The sequence below is a fragment of the Mobula hypostoma genome, chromosome 19, assembly GCF_963921235.1.
Source record: "Mobula hypostoma chromosome 19, sMobHyp1.1, whole genome shotgun sequence".
Taxonomy (NCBI): Eukaryota; Metazoa; Chordata; class Chondrichthyes; order Myliobatiformes; family Myliobatidae; genus Mobula; species Mobula hypostoma.
In genome coordinates this window covers 13444117-13462956 of record NC_086115.1, presented here as the reverse complement: position 1 = coordinate 13462956, position 18840 = coordinate 13444117, and the positions used below count along the sequence as shown (strand labels likewise).

General features: G+C 46.4%; 1 protein-coding gene across 1 annotated transcript in view; it reads left to right on the top strand.

The window, feature by feature from the left end:
• The window catches only part of zgc:171482 (zinc finger protein), a 354034-nt gene extending 341288 nt beyond the window's left edge, over positions 1 to 12746 (top strand). Inside the window, exon 7 of the mRNA XM_063071124.1 lies at positions 11338 to 12746. Coding sequence (XP_062927194.1) covers positions 11338 to 11443 — 106 coding nt within the window. The 3' untranslated portion in view covers positions 11444 to 12746. The remainder of the gene's footprint in view (positions 1 to 11337) is intronic.
• Positions 12747 to 18840: the final 6094 nt, after the last annotated feature.

Sequence of the window (18840 nt, the reverse complement as noted above, 5' to 3'; positions counted from 1 at the left end):
GAACATAGAACAAACAACACAGTACAGCCCTTCAGCCCACAATGTTGTGCCATCTTTTTAACCTACTCCAAGATCAATCTAACCCTTCCTTCCTGCATAGCCCTCCTTTTTTCTATTATCCATGTACCTAACTAAGAATTTCCTAAATGCACTTAACATACATGCCTCTAGCATCACCCCAGGCTACGTTCCACACACCGACCATTCTCTCTGTAAAAGAATTACCTTTAACGTCATCCCTATACTTTCCTCCAATCACCTTAAAGTTATGCCCTTTCATAGTAGTCATTTCCACCTTGGAAGAAGTCTCTGGCTCTCCACTCGATCTACACCTCTTATTGTCTTGTACAAATTCAAGTTCAGATTCCAGTTTATTGTCTGACTGTATATATATACAACTGAACGAAACAGTGTTCCTCTGGACCATGGTGCACCCACAAAACAACTCACTATCCTAGTGACGAGATCTTGGTGGTGTCAGGGTATTCATTAGTCTCACAGCCTGAGGGAAGAAGCTGTTACTCAGTCTGGCAGTCCTAGTCCTGGTGCTCCTGTACCTTTTGTACAGCTCCATCAAATCACCTCTCAGCCTTCTTTGCTCCAAAGAGAAAATCCCTATCTTGCTCAACCTATCCTCATAAGACATACTTTCTAATCCAACCAACATGCTGGTACAGACAAGAGAAAATCTGCAGATGCTGGAAATCCAAGCAACACACTCAAAATCCTGGAGGAACTTAACATCCTGGTAAATCTCCTTTGCCCCTTTCTAAGTTTGCCACATCCGTCCTATAAGGAGGTGACCAGAAATTAATGTAATATTCCAAGTGTGGTCTAACCAGAGTTTTAGAGAGCTGCACCATTACCTTGTGACTCTTGAACTCAATTCCCCCCAAATAATGAAGGCCAGCACACCATACATCTTCTTAACAAACCTATCAACTTGCTCGGCAACTTTGAGGGATCTATGGATGTAGATTCCAAGAACCTTCTGTTCCATGTGGATTTGGACATTGGAATCCCAAACTTGTGCTCCAGCCGTCGGCTGCTTGTGGAGTCCAGTGAGGGAAGAGACCTCCATCTAACCTAATCTCCCAAATATCAAACTTCGGCACACCTCCAACCCCCATTCAGGGATTTCAAGGGGCTAAAGAACTTCGACATCTTGCCTTTGAACCTCACCATTTTATCAATGCACCATAGAAAGTATCCTGTTTGGATGCATTACAGTTCAGTACGGCAATTGCTCTGCCCGTGACGTGAAGAAACTACAGAGAGTTGTGGACCCAGCACGTCAGAGGGACCAGCCTCTGTTCCATGTGCTCACATTCAGATTCCAATTTGTTCATTACATGTACATCGAAACCTACAGTGAAATGTGTCACTTCCACTAACAGCCAACAAGGATGTGTCGGGGGCAGCCCGCAAGTGTCACAACACACTCTGGTGCCAATGCAGCATGATCATAGTCTCCATCTACACTTCTCGCTACCTCGATCAATATAATCAACACACCACCCACCACACACCTCTCCCCCCCCTCATCAGACAAAAGATACAGAAGCCTGAAAGTACGTGGCAGGCTCAAGGGCAGCTTCCATCCTGGTGTTATAAAACTGCTCAACAGTCCCCAAATAGCATTAGATAAACAGTTCACCTGACAATCTACCTCATTGTGGTGTTACACCTTATTGCCTGCCTGCACTGCACCTTCTCTGTAAATGTCAAAGTTAAAGTCTGTCCCGAGCCTTGTGGCCCATCAGGCCGGTTTCTGTGGCATGAAGCGACTGAGAGTACAAGACTACCCCCCTCCCCACCCCCCCCCTGGGTAGGACGCCAGTCTATCGTGAGGTTAACCCCCAGCATGTGCCGGTACCCATTTTCAGCTGGGTGGACTGGAGCAATATGTGCTTAAGTGCCTTGCTCAAAGACACAACACGCTGCCTTGGCCGAGACTCGAACCCACGACCTTCAGATCGTGAGCCCAACGCCCTAACCACTTGGCCACGCGCCACACTCTCTGTAAATGTACCTGTACCTAATAAAGTGGCGACTGAATCTATGTTTGTGGTCTTCTGCTGCTAACCCCATCCACTTCAAGATTTGACCTGCTGTGCGTTCAGAGGTGCTCCTCTGCACACCATTATTGTCCTGCATGGTTGTGTGAGTTACTGTCGCCTTCCTGTCAGCTTGAGCCAGTCTGGCCATTCTCCCCTGACCTCTCCCATTAACAAGGAGGTTTTCACCCACAGAACTGCCTGCTCACTGGATGTTTCTCTTCATTTTCGTGCCATTCTCTGTGAATTCTGGAGACTGTTGTGAGTGAAAATCCCAGGAGGTTGGCATTTTCTGAGATACTCAAACCACTCTGTCTGGCACCAACAATCACTCCACGGTCAAAGTCACTTAGGTCACATTCCTTCCCTATTCCGATGTTTGGTCTGAACAGCAACCAAACTTCTTGACCATGTCTGCATGATTTCATGCATTGAGTTGCTTAGACATTTACATTAATGAGCCTAATAAAGTGGCCACTGAATGGATATTCCGCATTCTGTTATTGTTTTTTTTTTCCCCTCATACTAACTCAATGCACCGTTGTAATGAACTGGTCTGTAGAGATTGTATAAACCAATTTAGCAGTCTACCAGTCAACAGCTCTGCCACCTCAGCCATCATTTCCCTGCGGTTTCTTCTAATGTCCTCAGAAAGCACAGAGTTGAAAGCGTGCAGCAAGAATCACTCAGAAGTGATGGAGTTTGGAGGGAGTTAGGATCATAAAACCATGGAGCACTACGGCACAAAAGGAGTTCCTTCAGCCCGTCCGGTACTGTGAAGTACCACCAACCCACCAAACCTTCCCATCCATGTATCTATCCAAACTTCTCTTACGTGTTGAATTGAACCCACATTCACCACTTTCACTCGCAGCTCGTTCCACACTGGCATCACCTTCTGATTGAAAAAGATCCTCCTCATATTCCCCTTAAACATTTCACCTTTCACCCTTAACCCATGACCTCACGTTCTAGTCTCATCCAACCTCAATGAAAAAAGCCTTTATCCTTTACAATTTTGTGCACCTCTATCAAATCTCCCCTCATTCTCCTATGTTCTAGGGAATAAAGTCCTCACCTAAGGTCATAGTCATAGAGTCATAAAGCATTACAGCATAGAAGGAGGCCCTTCAGCCCATCCAGTAGATGTTGAATTGCCTATTCCCATTGTATGTAACAGATGTTTAAGAATGAAGGAAAGCTGAAAATGCTGGCTCTAAATCAATGCCAGAACTATCACCCTGATGCAGGTCTCGACCAGAAATGTGGACTGTCACTCTATCGCCACAGATGCTACCTGGTCCTCCCAGCAGGTTGTGGGTTTTTTTTGCCCCAATTCCAGCCTCTGTGGTCTTCTGTTTCACCGTGATTTCTAATGACTTCCACCTAGGAATGAACACCACACATCAATATGATAGCAAGCCAGGATTTACAGCTAAAACAGAGGAGAAAACTAAAACACAGATCAAGGGAAAAGAAGATTCGCAGACTGCAGATAAATTTTAATATCAACAAATGAGTATGTGGGCACTTTGGTAGAGCAGAGACCTTGAAATCAAATGGAAACGAGAAGGAAATAGATCAAGTGATACAAGCAAACAGAACATTAAAAGTATCATTGTAGCTTAGCAAAGTAATTAAAGCGATATCATAGTGCTTTGGAATTGATTCCAAAGAGTAAGAATTCAAAGATAGTGAAGGTTATATTACACACAAAATGCTGCAGGAATTCAGCAGGTCAGGCAGCATCTATGGAGAGGAATTAGCAGATAATATTTCAGGCCAAGACCTTTCATCAGGACTGGAATGGAAGGGGGCCGAAGCCTGAATATGAGGGTGGGGAGAGGGGAAAGAGTAGAAGCTGGCAGGTAATAGGTGAGGGGCAAGGTGGGTGGATGAGGGAGGGGGCATGAAGTCAGAAGCTGTGATGTGATAAGTGGAAGAGGGCTGAAGAAGAGGGAATCTGATAGGAAAGTTCAGCGGAATAAAGGGAAGAAGGTGGGGAAACCAGAGGAGGAGATGAACGGGTCGTGAGTGCAGGAGGAGAAGAGAGAAGAAGAGAAGGGCTAAGAGGGCCACCAGAACTGTGGGAGAAAAACAAAGAAAAGTTGAGGGGGGTGGGAAAACAGAGGGGAGTGGCTTTCACCTGTCAAGAAACAAATGTTCACACCATCAAAATGGAGTCTAGCCAGAGTATCAGCTGTTGCTCCTGCAGCCTGTGTTTGGCCTCAGTAGAGGAGGCCATGGACTGACATGTCGGTGTGGGAATGGGAAGTCAATCTGCAAAGGGCGGCTATTGGATGATCTTTTAAGCTGGACAGGGCAAAGGTTACTGCTTTCCATTCCCGGGCATTAAAAATGTCCTCCTTCTTTAAACAGCAGCGTTTCCCTCCCTCTTCCATTGATGCTGCCCTCACCCACATCTCCCCCATTTCCCCTACATTCTAACCCACCTCATCTTCCTACCTACTTAATGGTGATAGAATCTCTCTTGTCCTTACCTACCACTCCATCAGCCTCCACATCCAACATGTTATCTCCGCAATTTCTGTCATCTCCAAAGGGATCCCATCGCCAAACATATCTTTACCTTCTCCCCTTCCCCCTTCACCACCTTCCGCAGAGATCCCTCCCTCTGTGATTCCCTTGTTTATTCATCCCTCCTCACTAATCTCCCTCCCAGCACCTACCCCTGCAAGCAGCCTAGGTGCCACACCTGCCCATTCACCTCCTCCCTCACCTCCATTCTGGGCCCTGCAAACAGTCCTTCCAAGTGAGGCAACACCTCACCTATCAGTCTGCTGGGGTTGTCTATTGTGCCGGTGCTCCCGATGCAGCCTCCTCTATGTTGGTGAGACCCATCGTAAACTGGGGGAATGCTTCGTCAAGCACCTCCGCTCCATCTGCCAAAAGCAGGACTTCCTGTTGGTCAAACGTTTTAATTCCCAGTCCCATTCCCATTCCCATGTCAGTCTATGGCCTCCTCTTCTGCCACGATGTGGCCACCCTCAGGATGGGGGAGCAGCACCTTATATTCCGTCTGGATACCCTTTGTGGCATGAATATCAATTTCTCCTTCCAGTAAACAAATCCCCCCCCCAGCTTCCTCTATTCCCCTTTTGTCACCTGGCTATTACTTTCCCCTGGGTCCCCTCCTCCTTCCCCTTCTCCTTTGATCCGCTATCCTCTCCTACCAGATTCTTTCTACTCCAGCCGTTGACCTTTCCCACCCACCTGGCCTCACCCATCGCCTCCCAAAATTTTTTTCTATTCTGGCGTCTTCTCCCTTCCTTCTCAGTCCTGAAGAAGGGTCTTGGCCCAGAACGTCGACTGTCTATTCATTTCCATAGATGCTGCCTGACCTGCTGAGTTCAACTTGTGTGTGTTGCTTTGGATTTCCAGCATCTGCAGACTTCCGTGTTTACATTTAACGAGTATAGGGGAAGCACGGCGGTGCAGACAGTAGAAGTATTGCCTCTCTGCTCCTGGGACCTGGGTTCAATCCCAACCCCCGGTGCTGTCTGTGTGGAATTTGCTCCATCTGACCATCGGGATTATCCCTGAGTGCTCCAGTCTTCTCCCACATCCCAACGACCTGTGTGTCAGTAGGTTAATTGGCCACAGTAAATTGCCCCTAGTGTGTTTGCGAGAGGTAGAATCTGGGGGGAGCTGATGGGAATGGAGGTTGCAGGGACAAATAGTAGGGCTTCTCCCCTTCCTTTCGAGTCCTAATGAAGAGTCTCGGCCTGAAACATCGACTGTTTACTCTTTTCCGTAGGTGCTGCCTGGCCTACTGAGTTCCTCCGGCATTTTGTGTGTGTTGCTTTGGATTTCCAGCATCTATAGATTTTCTCCTATTTACAATTAGTCGGGGATAGGATGGACTTCAGAACTGGCATAATCTGGATGGGCTGATTGGCCTGTGTCATCAGGGAATATGAAATCTGCAAGACAGTCTGACTCTGTTCTGTAAACTAAACAGGAAAGCAGTGTAGGACATTTGGAAAAGATTTACATGAACACTCACAGAAATGAGAGATCATTAATCTTGGGAAAGAGCAAACAAGTCATTTTTCTTTAAAATAAGATGTAAATTGTAAAATAGAAAATTGGTTTATTATTGTATGTACAGAGGCATAGTGAAAATCTACTTCGTACAGATCAATTTATTACACAGAACGTTGAGGTAAGGCGATGGAAAACAATAACAGAATGCAGAATAAAATGTTACTGTTGCAGAGGAATTGTAGAACAGATAGACAGTAAGATGCAAGGCCATGACGAGGTGATTGTGCGGGGAAGAATACAATTTATCAGCAAGGACTAAATGGGCCAAAGGGCCTTTTTCTGTGCTGTAGTGCTCTGTGACTCTATAACAGATTTTGGTCCAATGAATTTCTCCAGAAATTAATTATTTAGTAATATCAACTCCTCGATCCCTATACATTATGGATGTAGGTGGTGAGGTAATACAGTTTTCAAGCACAACCGTTGTCTTTGATTATGTTGACTGCTTTACTGAATCAGCAAGAAGTGTAGACAGAGATCATGAAGGTGGCACCAATCACACATATCCAGGTGCCTGATTGGGTATGCAAGCTCAAGTTTAATTGTCAGTCAGTCATACTGTGGTAAACTATATGTATATGTTGTAACTGGGTTACCTGTCTGGATACGCCCCTCTGCTGACTGCTCCTGTGGCTCCTCCCACAGATCCCTGAATAAAGGCGACTGCGCCATTGCTCTTCCCTCAGTCCAGGGGCAGCTACTCAGCATGATGGAGGTCACATTTTACTGCGAATAAAAGCCTTTCAGTATTTACTCTACTTCCAGTCTTTTGAAGTTATTGATGGTGCATCACATACTATGAATGCACCCAAACAAACATGGGATCCTGTCCCATGATCCTCTCATATCCCTTTTGCCGATCAACTGTCCAGCTCTTGGCTCCATCCCTCCCTCTCCTGTCTTCTCCTATCATCTCGGATCTCACCCTCCCCTCCCACTTTCAAATCTCTTACTAGCTCTTCTTTCAGTTAGTCCTGACGAAGGGTCTCGGTCTGAAACGTCGACTGTACCTCTTCCTAGAGATGCTGCCTGGCCTGCTGCGCTCACCAGCAACTTTGATGTGTGTTGCTTGAATTTCCAGCATCTGCAGATTTCCTCGTGTTTGCCAAACAAAACAGTGTTCCTCTGGCAACACCCCGCCCAAAATGTTGGGGGAACTGAGCAGGTCAGGCAGCGTTTATGGAAATGAATAAACAGTGGACATTGTGGTAATATCACTCTATGTGGTGTGTGTGAGTTATTGATATTGTGTTGTCCACCTTGGTCAGAGGACACAGGTATACGGCTGAATGACAATAAACTGATCTTGAATTAATCACGTAATGTTGAAACTTGGTGAGGCCTCACTTAGAGTATTGTGAGCAGCTTTGAGCTCCTTATCTTAGAAAGTATGTGCTGAAACTGGAGAGCATTCAAAGGAGGCTCACAAAAATATTTCCACGTTTGAACAGCTTTTCATATGAAGAGTTTTTGATGGCTCTGGGCCCGTATTCACTGGAATTCAGAAGAATGAGGGGGTGACCTCATTGAAACCTATTGAATGGTGAAAGGCCTTGATACAGTGGATGTGGAGAGGATGTTACCTATTGTGAGAGAGTCTAAGACCAGAGGACACAGCCTTGGAATAGAGGGGCGTCCTTTTCGAACAGAGACGAGGAGGAATTTCTTTAGCCAGAAAATGATGAATCTGTGGAATTCTTTGCCCAAACAGTTGTGGAGGCCAAATCTTTATGTATATTTAAGACAGAGATCAATAGGTTCTTGATTGTCAGGGCATGAAGGGATACAGGGAGGAGATTGGGGCTGAGAGGGAAATTGGATCAGCCATGACAAAATGGTGGAGCAGACTCGATGGGCCAAATGGCCTAATTCTGCTCCTATATCTTATGGTCTTAGGGTCTTTGGGCCCTTCGTCTGCAACTTTCCTGGTTCATGCCACAAATGGTGGGGGGTGGTGGTGACGGAGACCCCACTGATCCTCCAGGTGGTTTTTACTATCCTCTGTAGGGTCTTGTGGTCCGATGCCTTGCAGCCTCTATATCAACACAATGATGCAGCCAGACAGGACACTCGTTGGTGCCTCTGTAGAAAGGTGTTAGAATGGGGGTAGGAGGCCTTGCACGCCTCAGTCTCATCAGAAAGTGTGGATGACGCTGTGCCTTCCTGACTGGTGAGGTGGTGTTGTGGGTCCAGGTTACACAGTCCGTTACGTGCACACCAAGGAACGTTGTGCTCTTCACTCTCTCCACGGCCGTGTCTTATGGTCTGACGCCCTGCGGCTTCTGTACCACACGACGAAGCAAGCGCAGAGGATTGCAGAGATTCGCCACTCTTTGAAAGAACAGACGTCAGCATTAAATAACTGGCCCCTTATTTTGCAGCCATGTCCCTTTGCTCGAGACCCAAGTCAACTACAAGCTGAGTTTGTTGCCGTGTCCTCAAGTGCGGCGAGGTACACATACAATGAAAACCTTGGCAGCAGCATCACAAGCACATAGGTACAGACAACACACAGAACATACATCATACATAAATTATGCAAGACAGTAAAGAAAGACAAAAAGAAAGGACATCGATGCAAGTGAAAAGACACAGCCAGAGACAGACACAAGAGAGTCTGCTGACGTGGTAAATCTTGAGCAAAGCACATGAAATGCTGGAGGAACTCAGCAAGTCAGGCAGCATCTATGGAGGGGAGTAAACAGCCGACTGTTTCTTCAGGACATGTGAAGAAGGAGGAAGAAGCTAGGATACGGTGAGGGAAGGGGGAAGGAGTACAAGCTGGGAGGTGATAGTGAGACCAGCTGAGGGGAATAAAGTAAGGTGCTGGGAGGTGTCAGGGGGGAAGGACTGAAGATGAAGGGATTATCTTCATTCAGAGCCAAGTCGATGTTAGTGCAAGAGGTGGTCAGAGTGATCTGTACTGAGGTAAGGTTAGGGCTGTGCTGGTTTAAAGTGGAAAGTTTAAGGGGAACATGAGGGGAAACTTCTTCGCACAGAGGGCCGTGAGAGTGTGGAACAGGCTGCCAACGCAAGTGAAGCAAGCGAGCTTGATTTCAACACTTAAGTTTGGGTAGGTACGTGGATGGTAGGGGCATGGAGGGCTATGGTTCAGGTGCAGGCTGACAAGAGCAAGCAGTTTAAATGGTTAAATGCTGAGGTAAGGTTAGGGTCTGTGTTGGTTGCTTCAAGAACCTAATGGCTGTGGGAATACAGCTGCTGAGACAAGCCAGCGGCGTTGCATGAGGTGATCTGTTGTGTTCTGTTGCTGAGGTTAGGGTTAGGATTAGGTAGGACTCTCCCACCAGTGGAAACATCTCTATAAAATAATTCTGCAGCTGGATACAACTCTGGTTAGACCACACTTGGAGTATTGTGTTCAGTTCTGGTCGCCTCATTATAGGAAGTATGTGGGTTTTAGAGAGGGTGCAGAAGGGATTTACCAGGGTGCTTCCTGGATTGGAGAGCGTGTCCTATGACGATAAGGTTGAGTAAGCTAGGGCTTTACTCTTTAGAGTGAAGGAGAATGAGAAGTGACTTAATAGAGGTGTACAAGATGATAAGAGGCATAATTCAAATGGACAGCCAGAGACATTATCCAAGGTGGAAATCATTAATATAAGGAAACATAATTTGAAGATGATTGGAGGAAAGTATAGAGGGATGTCAGAGATAGCTTTTTCACACAGTGATGGGTATAAGGAACACGCTGCCAAAGGTGGTGTAGAGGGTGGATACACTAGGGGCATTTAAGATTCTCTTAGAGAGCACATGGATGAAAGAAAAATGCAGAGCTATATGTGAAGGAAGGGTTAGATTGATCGTAGAGTTGGTTAAAAGGTCAAAGGGCCTGTACTGTTCTATATTCTATCTCAGCACATACCCTGTTAAGCCCCTCAGGATCTGATACGTTAGAATAAAGTCGCCCCTCATTCTTCCAAACTCCAATGAAGACTGGGCCAAGCTGCCTAGACTCCCCCGGACAGTGGGACCTGAACATTCCGCCTCCTGACTCGGAGTTAAGTGTGGAACTTCAGGCTCCTGCACCTCTGTGGTAGTAATGAGAAGAGGACGCGTGCCAGATGCTGAAAATCCTTTATGATGGATGCCGTGTTCATAAGCACTGCAAGATTCTGCAGAGAGTGGTGCGGACAGCCCAGTGCATCTGTAGTTGTGATCTTCCCATGATTCAGGACATTTACAAAGACAGGTGTGAGAAGGATCATTGGGGACACGAGCCACCCCAACCACAATCTATTCCAGCTGCTACCATCCGGGAAACGGTACCGCAGCATAAAAGCCAGGACACACAGGCTCCGGGACAGCTTCTTCCACCAGGCCATCAGACTGATTAACTCACGCTGATTTGAGTGTATTTCTATGTTACATTGACTGTTCTATTTATTATAAATTACTATGATTGCACATTGCACATTTAGATGGAGACGTGACGTAAAGATTTTTACTCCTCATTTATAGGAAGGATGTAAGAAATAAAGTCAATGCAATGTCCTTGATAGTGAGAAGGATTGTGCCTGTGATGGAGAAGGCTGTTTGCAGCCCTCTGCAGCAATTTTATCTGATTGGAATTAGAATTGGTTTATTATGTACTAAGACATAGTGAAAAGCTTAGTTTTGCAATCGTCCATACAGAGAATTTTGAAAGATAAATACAATAAGGTAAAAGCTACGACAGAATACAGAATGAAGCTTTGGAGACACAGAGAGAGTGCAGTGCAGGTAATAAGCCACAAGGGCTATAACGAGGTAAAGATACTGAGGTCCCCCACTGAGGATGGCCTTGGTATACATGCTTGGGGACCACATCAGGGTAGATTAGGAGTTAGTGTAACGTTTTACAGCACCATCGATGGGAAAATCAAGTTCATTTCCACCACTGTCCGTAAAGAATTTGTACATTCTCTCTATGACCACATGGGTTTCCTCCCACGTTTCAAAGACGTATGGGTTAGGGTTAGTAAGTTGTGGACGTCCATGTTGGCGCTGGAAGCATGGCAACACTTTCGGTCTGCCCCCAGCACAATCCTTGGACTGCTTACTGTCGGCCGTTGACACAAACGACGCATTTCACTGCATGCTTCAATAGCCATGTGACAAATTATTCAAGCTAATCTACTGGGAGGGCTGCCCGTCGTAATCTTCTCCCACCTCCGTTAACCCCCTCCCCACCCCTCTGCTTTCTGTGTTCCAGCCTCAAACAGCGGCAGTGGGAGACATCTCTTACTATCGACAAGGGTCCAGAGCAATCACCTTACCCCGGGGAAGAAGGACAGGAATCCTGTTCCGCCTCTCGATGACGGCCCAGCCCAGGACAGCTTCCTCTCAACGGCAGCGATGGAGCACGAGGGGTGACACACGCCAGAAACAGAGGGGCGGGGGCGGGATGCTATGGGACGATGTCCGGCCGGAGGTCGAATCAACGAGACTAAACAATCTTTAATTTATGTGTGCTGGTGAGATGTATCACAATCATTACTCATCTTTTTCTGGTGAACTAATCCATCAACATGATAAACCAATCTTTTATATCAATGTTTCTAAAGAAAGTCTCAGCAACCAACTTGCTGTGTGTAGAATTACTGTGACATCAAGAATCTCCAGGTAACACAAGTATTAGGCCACGGCCCATCCTGCTTGTGCCAGCTCTTTGAAGGACCTGTCCAATCAGTTCTGCTTTTCACCAATCAGCTGCTAATTTTTCCTTCCTTGTCCACTGCCTCCTTGGGCAATGCGCTCCAGATCAAAGACCCCACCTGCATCACAAAATGTACCTCCATAGCAGTTGAGACAATTATTTGAAGTTTGCGGCATCTGATTACCAGGCTCTGACCGGGGTACTTTCTATTGAAGGCCGAGCGGATAGGGCATGGTGTGGGTTCAGTATTCATGCCTAGAGTTCTGTCCAACTGAATGGAAAGAGTATCTAAGTATCTGTGGTAGTGTCTCCTAAAGATGACACCTCAATATCATCAGGAGCTGTGAAAGTAAATGACAATGGACTATTGAGTTGTTGACAAGGTGATGAGAGAGATTGATGAGGGTAGGACAGTAGATGTTGTCTACATGGATTTTAGTAAGACATTTGACAAAGTCCCTCATGGGAGGCTAATCCAGAAGATAAGATGCAAAGGGTCTGCGGCATTCTTTAACAGTGTTTCTGAGCAGAGAGATCATGGGATCCAAGTTCATAGCTCCTTGAAAGTGGCTACACAGGTCGATAAGGTGGTTAAGAAGGCTTATGGAATGCTTGCTTTTATTAGTTGAGTCATTGAGTTCAAAAGTGAAGAGGTTATGTTGCAACTTTATAGGACTCTGGTTAGGCCACAACTAGAGGATGGAATAGAGTTCTGGTCACTCCACTATAGGAAGGATGTTGAGGCTTTGGAGGGAGTGCAGAAGAGGTTTACTGGGATGCTGCCTGCTTTAGAGAGCATGTGCTATTATGAGAGGCTGGACAAACTTGGGTTGTTTTCTCTGGATCACCGGAGGCTGAGGAGAGATGTGGTAGAGTTTTATAAGGTTATGAGAGGCATGGACAGGGAGTATCTGCTTCCCAGGGTAGAAATGTCTAATACCAGAGGACATGCATGGAAGGTGAGAGGGGGTAGGTTCAGGGGGGTATGTGATGATACGTTTTTTACTCAGAGAGTGGTGGATGCCTGGTATGGTGGTAGAGGGAAATACATTAGAGGCTTTTAAGAGTTGTGGATAGACACATGAATGTGAGGAAGGTGGAGAGATCTTGTGTCTGTAGGAGGGATTAGTGTTTGGGAGTACTTAGCTTGCTTTGTAGCTGGTTGGGCACAACCTCCTGAGCCGAAGGACCTGTTCCTGTGCTGTACGGTTCTATGTTCCGTGTTCTATTGTTAATCATTGACTTAGGGCAGCACAGTAGCATAGTGGTTGTCATAACACTATGTTTAAAGAAGGATTAGCTTTATTTGTGGAATAATGAAACATACAGTAAAATGTGTCCTTTGCATCTAATCAAATTAGCAATCACTTTGCAGCTCCAGCGATCGAAGTTCAATTCCCACTGCTGCCTGTAAGGAGTGTGTACATTCTCCCCATGACCACATGGGTTTCCTCCGGGTGCTCTGGTTTCCTCCCACATTACAAAGATGTACAAGTTGAGGTCAGTAAGTTGTGTGCATCCAAGTCAGGGTTGCCCCCAGCACACGCTCAGACCGTGTTTATGGTTGATGCAAAGGACGCAATTCAACATATGTCCAGATCTTTCAATGTACACGGGACAAATAAAGCTAATCTAATCTGAAATCTTTGTCAGAACTATCACGGAATCCCCTGTCAACCAATCAGCTGGAAACATGAATTACGGGCAGAGAGAACAACAGTCTACATAAAAAGGATCCCATGAGCTACAGCAACAAATGGGGAATGTTTACTACAGCAACGTCTCCTGGCAAAAACAGAATTGTTTCTGGTAAATTCATTTATTATTGTTACATTGAGGCACAGTGAAAACCCTTTGTTTCGTTTACCCTCCAAGCAGCCAATTTCACCACATCAGTGTGATGAGGTAGTGCAATCGAAAACAATAAGATAATGCAGAGTAAAGTGTTGCAGTTACAGAGAAAGTGCAGTGTAGGTAAACATAAGGTACAAGGTCATAATGAAATGGATTGTAAGATTAGCAGTCAGTATCTTATTGAACCATTCACTGGTGTAGTAACAGTGGGATAGAAGCTATCCTTGAAGATAGTAAAGTCTGGTGGTACGTGCTTTCAGGCTTTTGTATCTTTTGCCCAGTGAGAGGGGGAAGAAGAGAGAGAATGTCTGGGGTGAGTGGTGTCTTTCATTATGCTGGCTGCTTTACGTAGACAGAGAGTAGAGAGAATCCATGGGGAGGGGGGCTCGTTTCCATGATGTGAAAGGGGAGATGATGATGAGCTCTGGTACTGAGGCAATGCCTTGTACTTGTAGGAGTGTTCCACCCCCCAATCCATGCACACACACACACACACACACACACACACACACACACACACACACACGAAACTGCCCACCGGTTCAGAATCAGCTTTACTTTCACTGACAGACTGTACATGATATGAAGTGTGTTATTTGGTGTTTGCACAAAGACATAAGATTACAAAAATAACTACTAGAAATGAGGAGATAGTATTAGTAGACCATTCAGAAATCTGATAACAGGGATGAGGCTGTTTCTGAATCGTCAGTATCTCAGTAAGTGCCAGTCTTGCTCGTGTCATACACCTCCTGAGAATAGGTCTTTAAAATCCGTATCTGCAACAGAAATGAGTTTCCCACCTGCACTGCCCAACTGCTCTTCAACTAACTTCATTAAAATGGGATTAATTCCACACCCATACTCAAGTCTAACACAAAATGTCTGCAGAACTGATCCAAAACAAGGATTGCCTTTTTTTCACATTTAACTTTCTGACTGCTCCCAAAGTGATCAAAATAAAGTCACCTGGGAAGAATCTGTGTTAGAGCAAGGCTTTTGTTACGAGGCTAAACATGTGATCACTGCCAACCAGGTTAAATTCAGCATGTTAAGGAAACAAACGTAAAAAGCTAGTCTCAATAATAGGGAGCATTGAGCTACCAAGTTGTCACAATAAACCGTCTAAGTCAAAAGTCAAAGTCAAATTTAGTGTCATGTGCAGAAGTACGCAAGTGCACAGGTGTCATGAAAAACAGTAGACTCTCAGGAATCTTGGGATATAAATTAATTAATTAGTAAATAAATTAATCATAAATTACACAAGAAAGATCACGATTAGAACAAATCAATGCAATTTAGGATGGACAGGTGAAACCAGGTGGGGTGAGGTGGCGGTGAAGGTGATTGAGTCCAGGTAATAAGTGTGGAGGGTTGGGAAAGGTGAGCAAAGGGAGAGAGAACGCGGGTGGAGTGCTGGGAGTGAGTTACCTGCAACCAGAAATTTGAGTAAGTTTGCAGCTGCAGGTAATTTCAGCTGCCCATTCCCACACCTACCTGTCTGTCCTCAGTCTCCTCCACTGCCCTCTCAATTCCCACATGATCCTGTCGTACTCAACCTGCTCTATTGCTCTCCTCATTCCCACATCTACCTGTCGGTCCTCGGCCTCCTCCACTGCTCTCCCCCTCCCACACTGATCTGTCTGTCCACTGCCTTGCTGAGGTCACACACAATTCAGAGGAACAACACTCTGTATTCTGCCCCTGGTTAGTCTACAGGCTAATGGCATGAACTTTCACCTTTCCAGATTCAGGTAACATTCCTGCGCTCACAGGTCTCTCTCCCTTTGGTCACCTTTTCCATCACTCGCTCCTTGCCCTCCGCTCCCTAGACTCCTCACTCTCCTTCATATGGTTCCAACTGTCCCTCCCCACCACTGACCACATTTACAAGCAGTGCTGCCACAAGACAGCAGCGTCCATTATCAAGGCGCCCAGCATTCAGGCCATGATCTCTTCTCGCTTCTACCATCAGGCAGGAGAACGAATCTCAACAGTTGTATTCTGTATGCATTCTTTGATAACCTTTGAACTTTGAACCTTTGAGTAAGGTGATGTTCATGAGTTCATTGACCATTCAGATGGTGGAAGAGAGGAAGCTGTTCCTGAATCATTAAATGTGGGTCTTCAGGCTCCTGTACCTCCTGTCTGATGATCATCATGATATCCCAGACGGTGAAATCTCTTTATGGTGAATGTCACTGTCTTCAGGTCCCACCTTATGAGGAGTCCTTAGTGATGGGGAGGATTGTACCCATGGTGGAACTGGCTGACTCTACAACCCTCTGCAGCCTCTTGAGATCCGGTACATTGGACCCTCCATAACAGGTGGATTCAACCAGTCAGAATACTCTGCACCATATGTCTTTTAAAATTTGATGAAGCCTTTGGTGGCATACCAAATTTCCTCAGACTCCTAATGAGGTATAGCTGATGATGTACCTTCATAGTGATTTGTTGTTAATCAATATGTGGTGCCCAGGATAAGTTGTCGGAGAAGCTGATGCCCAGGAACTTGAAGTTGCTCACCACTGATCCCTCAATGAGGACTGGTGTGTGCCCTCCCAGCTTCCCCTTCCTGAAGTCCACAATCAATTCCTTGGTCTTGCTGACGTTCAGTGAAAGGTTGTTGTTGTGACACCACTCAACCAGCTGATCTATCTCACTCCTGTACGCCTCCCTGTCGCCATCTGAGCTTCTGCAACAACAGTGTTGGCATCGGCGAATTCATGGATGCCATTTGAGCCGTGCATAGCCGGGCAGTTACGAGTGTAAGAGAGCAGAGCTGTGTGCTAAGCACGCATCCTTGAGGTGCACCTGTGTAGATATGTTGGTAAGAAGGAGACGTTATTTCTGACTGTGGTCTCACAGTGAGGAACTCAAGGATCCAGATGCAGAGGGAGGTACAGAGGCCCGGGTTTTGGAGCTTACTGATTAGTACTGAGGGTGTGGTGGTGTTGAACGCTGAGGTGTAATCAATAAACAGCAGCCTGACATAGGTAACGCTGTTGTCTGGGGTGGTCCGAGGCTGAGTGGAAAACTGTGAGAATGCTTCCACTGTAAACCTACTCAAATGATTCTGTTTATTATCAGAGAATGAATACAACCCCAAATATTTAGTCTTTGCGACATCCACGAAAAATAGAAGGACCCCAAAAGAATGAAAGACAGAATGTTAGAACCCCAAAGCCCCCTCTCCCCCTCCCCTACATAAGCAGCAGAAAGCGTCAACACATCAACCTCCCTCCCACCCTCTGTCTATTTCAACAGAAAGTACCAGCACCCATCAAGCAATAGCAGAGCACCCAAAAGGAAGCCATGATCTGCAGTCAACAAAAATTATTGTTTACCCGACAGTTCGACATGTCACAGGCTCTTTCTCACTAACAAGGCACGGAGAGATATCGCCCATTGTCACAGCGAAAGGGGAAACTGACAGTCACGGTCACGGTGTTGCAGTCCGCCGCGTCGCTTTTTATTCCGCGATTCTCCGACTTGAGAATGGGCAGCAAACTCTCCCCACCATCGAGAGAAATAGAGAGAGAGTGAGAGTGCTCAAACACAGAGACGTCCGTCTGTACATTCAACACAGCAAAATCCTGCTGTTCCTTCTGTCGCGACGCCTCAGTTGGCAACATTGGCCCAGAATCGGTCGTCCACAGGGCCGTGCAGGGCCTGGAAAATGTCGGAAAATGGTCAGCTGACAAGCTCCAGGAACAGGAACTCATCCGCTGTAAAAAAAAACACAGTTTGAGTGCTGTTGCAGGTCAGAACCTTGATAGAACCCCAACCACCTTGAAAGAGGAAAAAGAGACAATGAAGAGAGGAATTTAAGCTGTTTCCGCAGATGAGCTCAAAGAGGCAGCCACTTGGCAGCACCTTAACTCCGCGCAATTGTGGTTGTGGGCAAATTTCAATGGGCTCAGCTGTTACTTAGGCAGGAGTTAATTCTAGCCATGACCAGCCCTTCAAAGCACTTCATCACAGTAGATGAGAGTGTTACTGGGTGACAGTCTTTGATAGTCAGGTGGTCTTTCTTGGTACCGATATGATTATTGCCCTCTTTGAAGCAAATGGAAACATCCAACTGCAGCAGTAAGAGATTGAAGATGGTCTGTCATCGGCCTCCGAGACAGAGATCACAGGGTCACCAGATGCAATGGGGACTCATACAGGAGTGGTGTTATTCCACCTTTCAGAGCGTGCATAGGACACCTTGTGCTGATCGGAGAGTGAAGCATCACAGCCATTTTATGCTGCTAGGTGTCACCTCAGAGGAAGTAATGGCCTGCAAACCCGGCCACAGTTGACGTGCATGCGATTGTGTCTCTGACCTCACACGGAATTAATTGCCTTATCTGCTCTCATGATGGCCTTCCGTAGGTCATACATGGACTTCTTGTAGGGTCCTGGATCAAACTTGAACTCCACTGATTTAGCCCTCAGCAGTCCGTGATGCACTCTGAGGTGAGAAATTTTATGGTTTACCTTTATTTACGTACTTGCAAGACGTGGGCACTGGTGTTTCGGCCAGTATGTGTCGCCCATCCTAAATTGGCCCCTGGGAGTGGTATTCAGACACCTTCGTCAAGCGCTGCAGTCTTCCCCAGTAGAGAATCTCTGCTGCCCCTGACGTTTGTTGGCATCTTGGAGAGTGTTCCTATCGCTCAATGTACTGCCTTCACAACCTGCAGAGGAACGGGCTTCGCTGCTGCCGTCCTTTGAGGTAATTGCTCAACAGCCTGACTAGTGCAGCCCCCCGCCGCAGGGCTCCACAGGTTCAACCCTGCCCTCCGGAGCTGTCGGTATGGAGTTTGTACGCTCTCGCTCTGCCTGCACGACTCCCTCCAGGGGAATCCAGTTACCTCACACATCCCGAAGATGCGTGGATTGGTAGCTTAAGGAGCTGAGGTTACCAGGGGTAAAAGTTGCCCCTAGTTGTGGAATCTGGGGGGGGGGGGGGTGTAGGGGTTGAATACAATGTAGGGAGTGTAAAAAGGAGGGATTAATGTTGGGGAGATTCAAACAAGAGGACATGAGTTGATAGTTAAAGGGCAAAAGTTTAGGGGTAACATGAGGGGGAACTTTTCTTCGTCAGAGAGTTGTAGCTGTGTGGAACGAGCTTCCAGCAGAAGTGGTTGAGGCAGGTTCGATGTTGACATTTAAAGTTAAATTGGACAGCTATATGGACAGGAAAGGAATGGA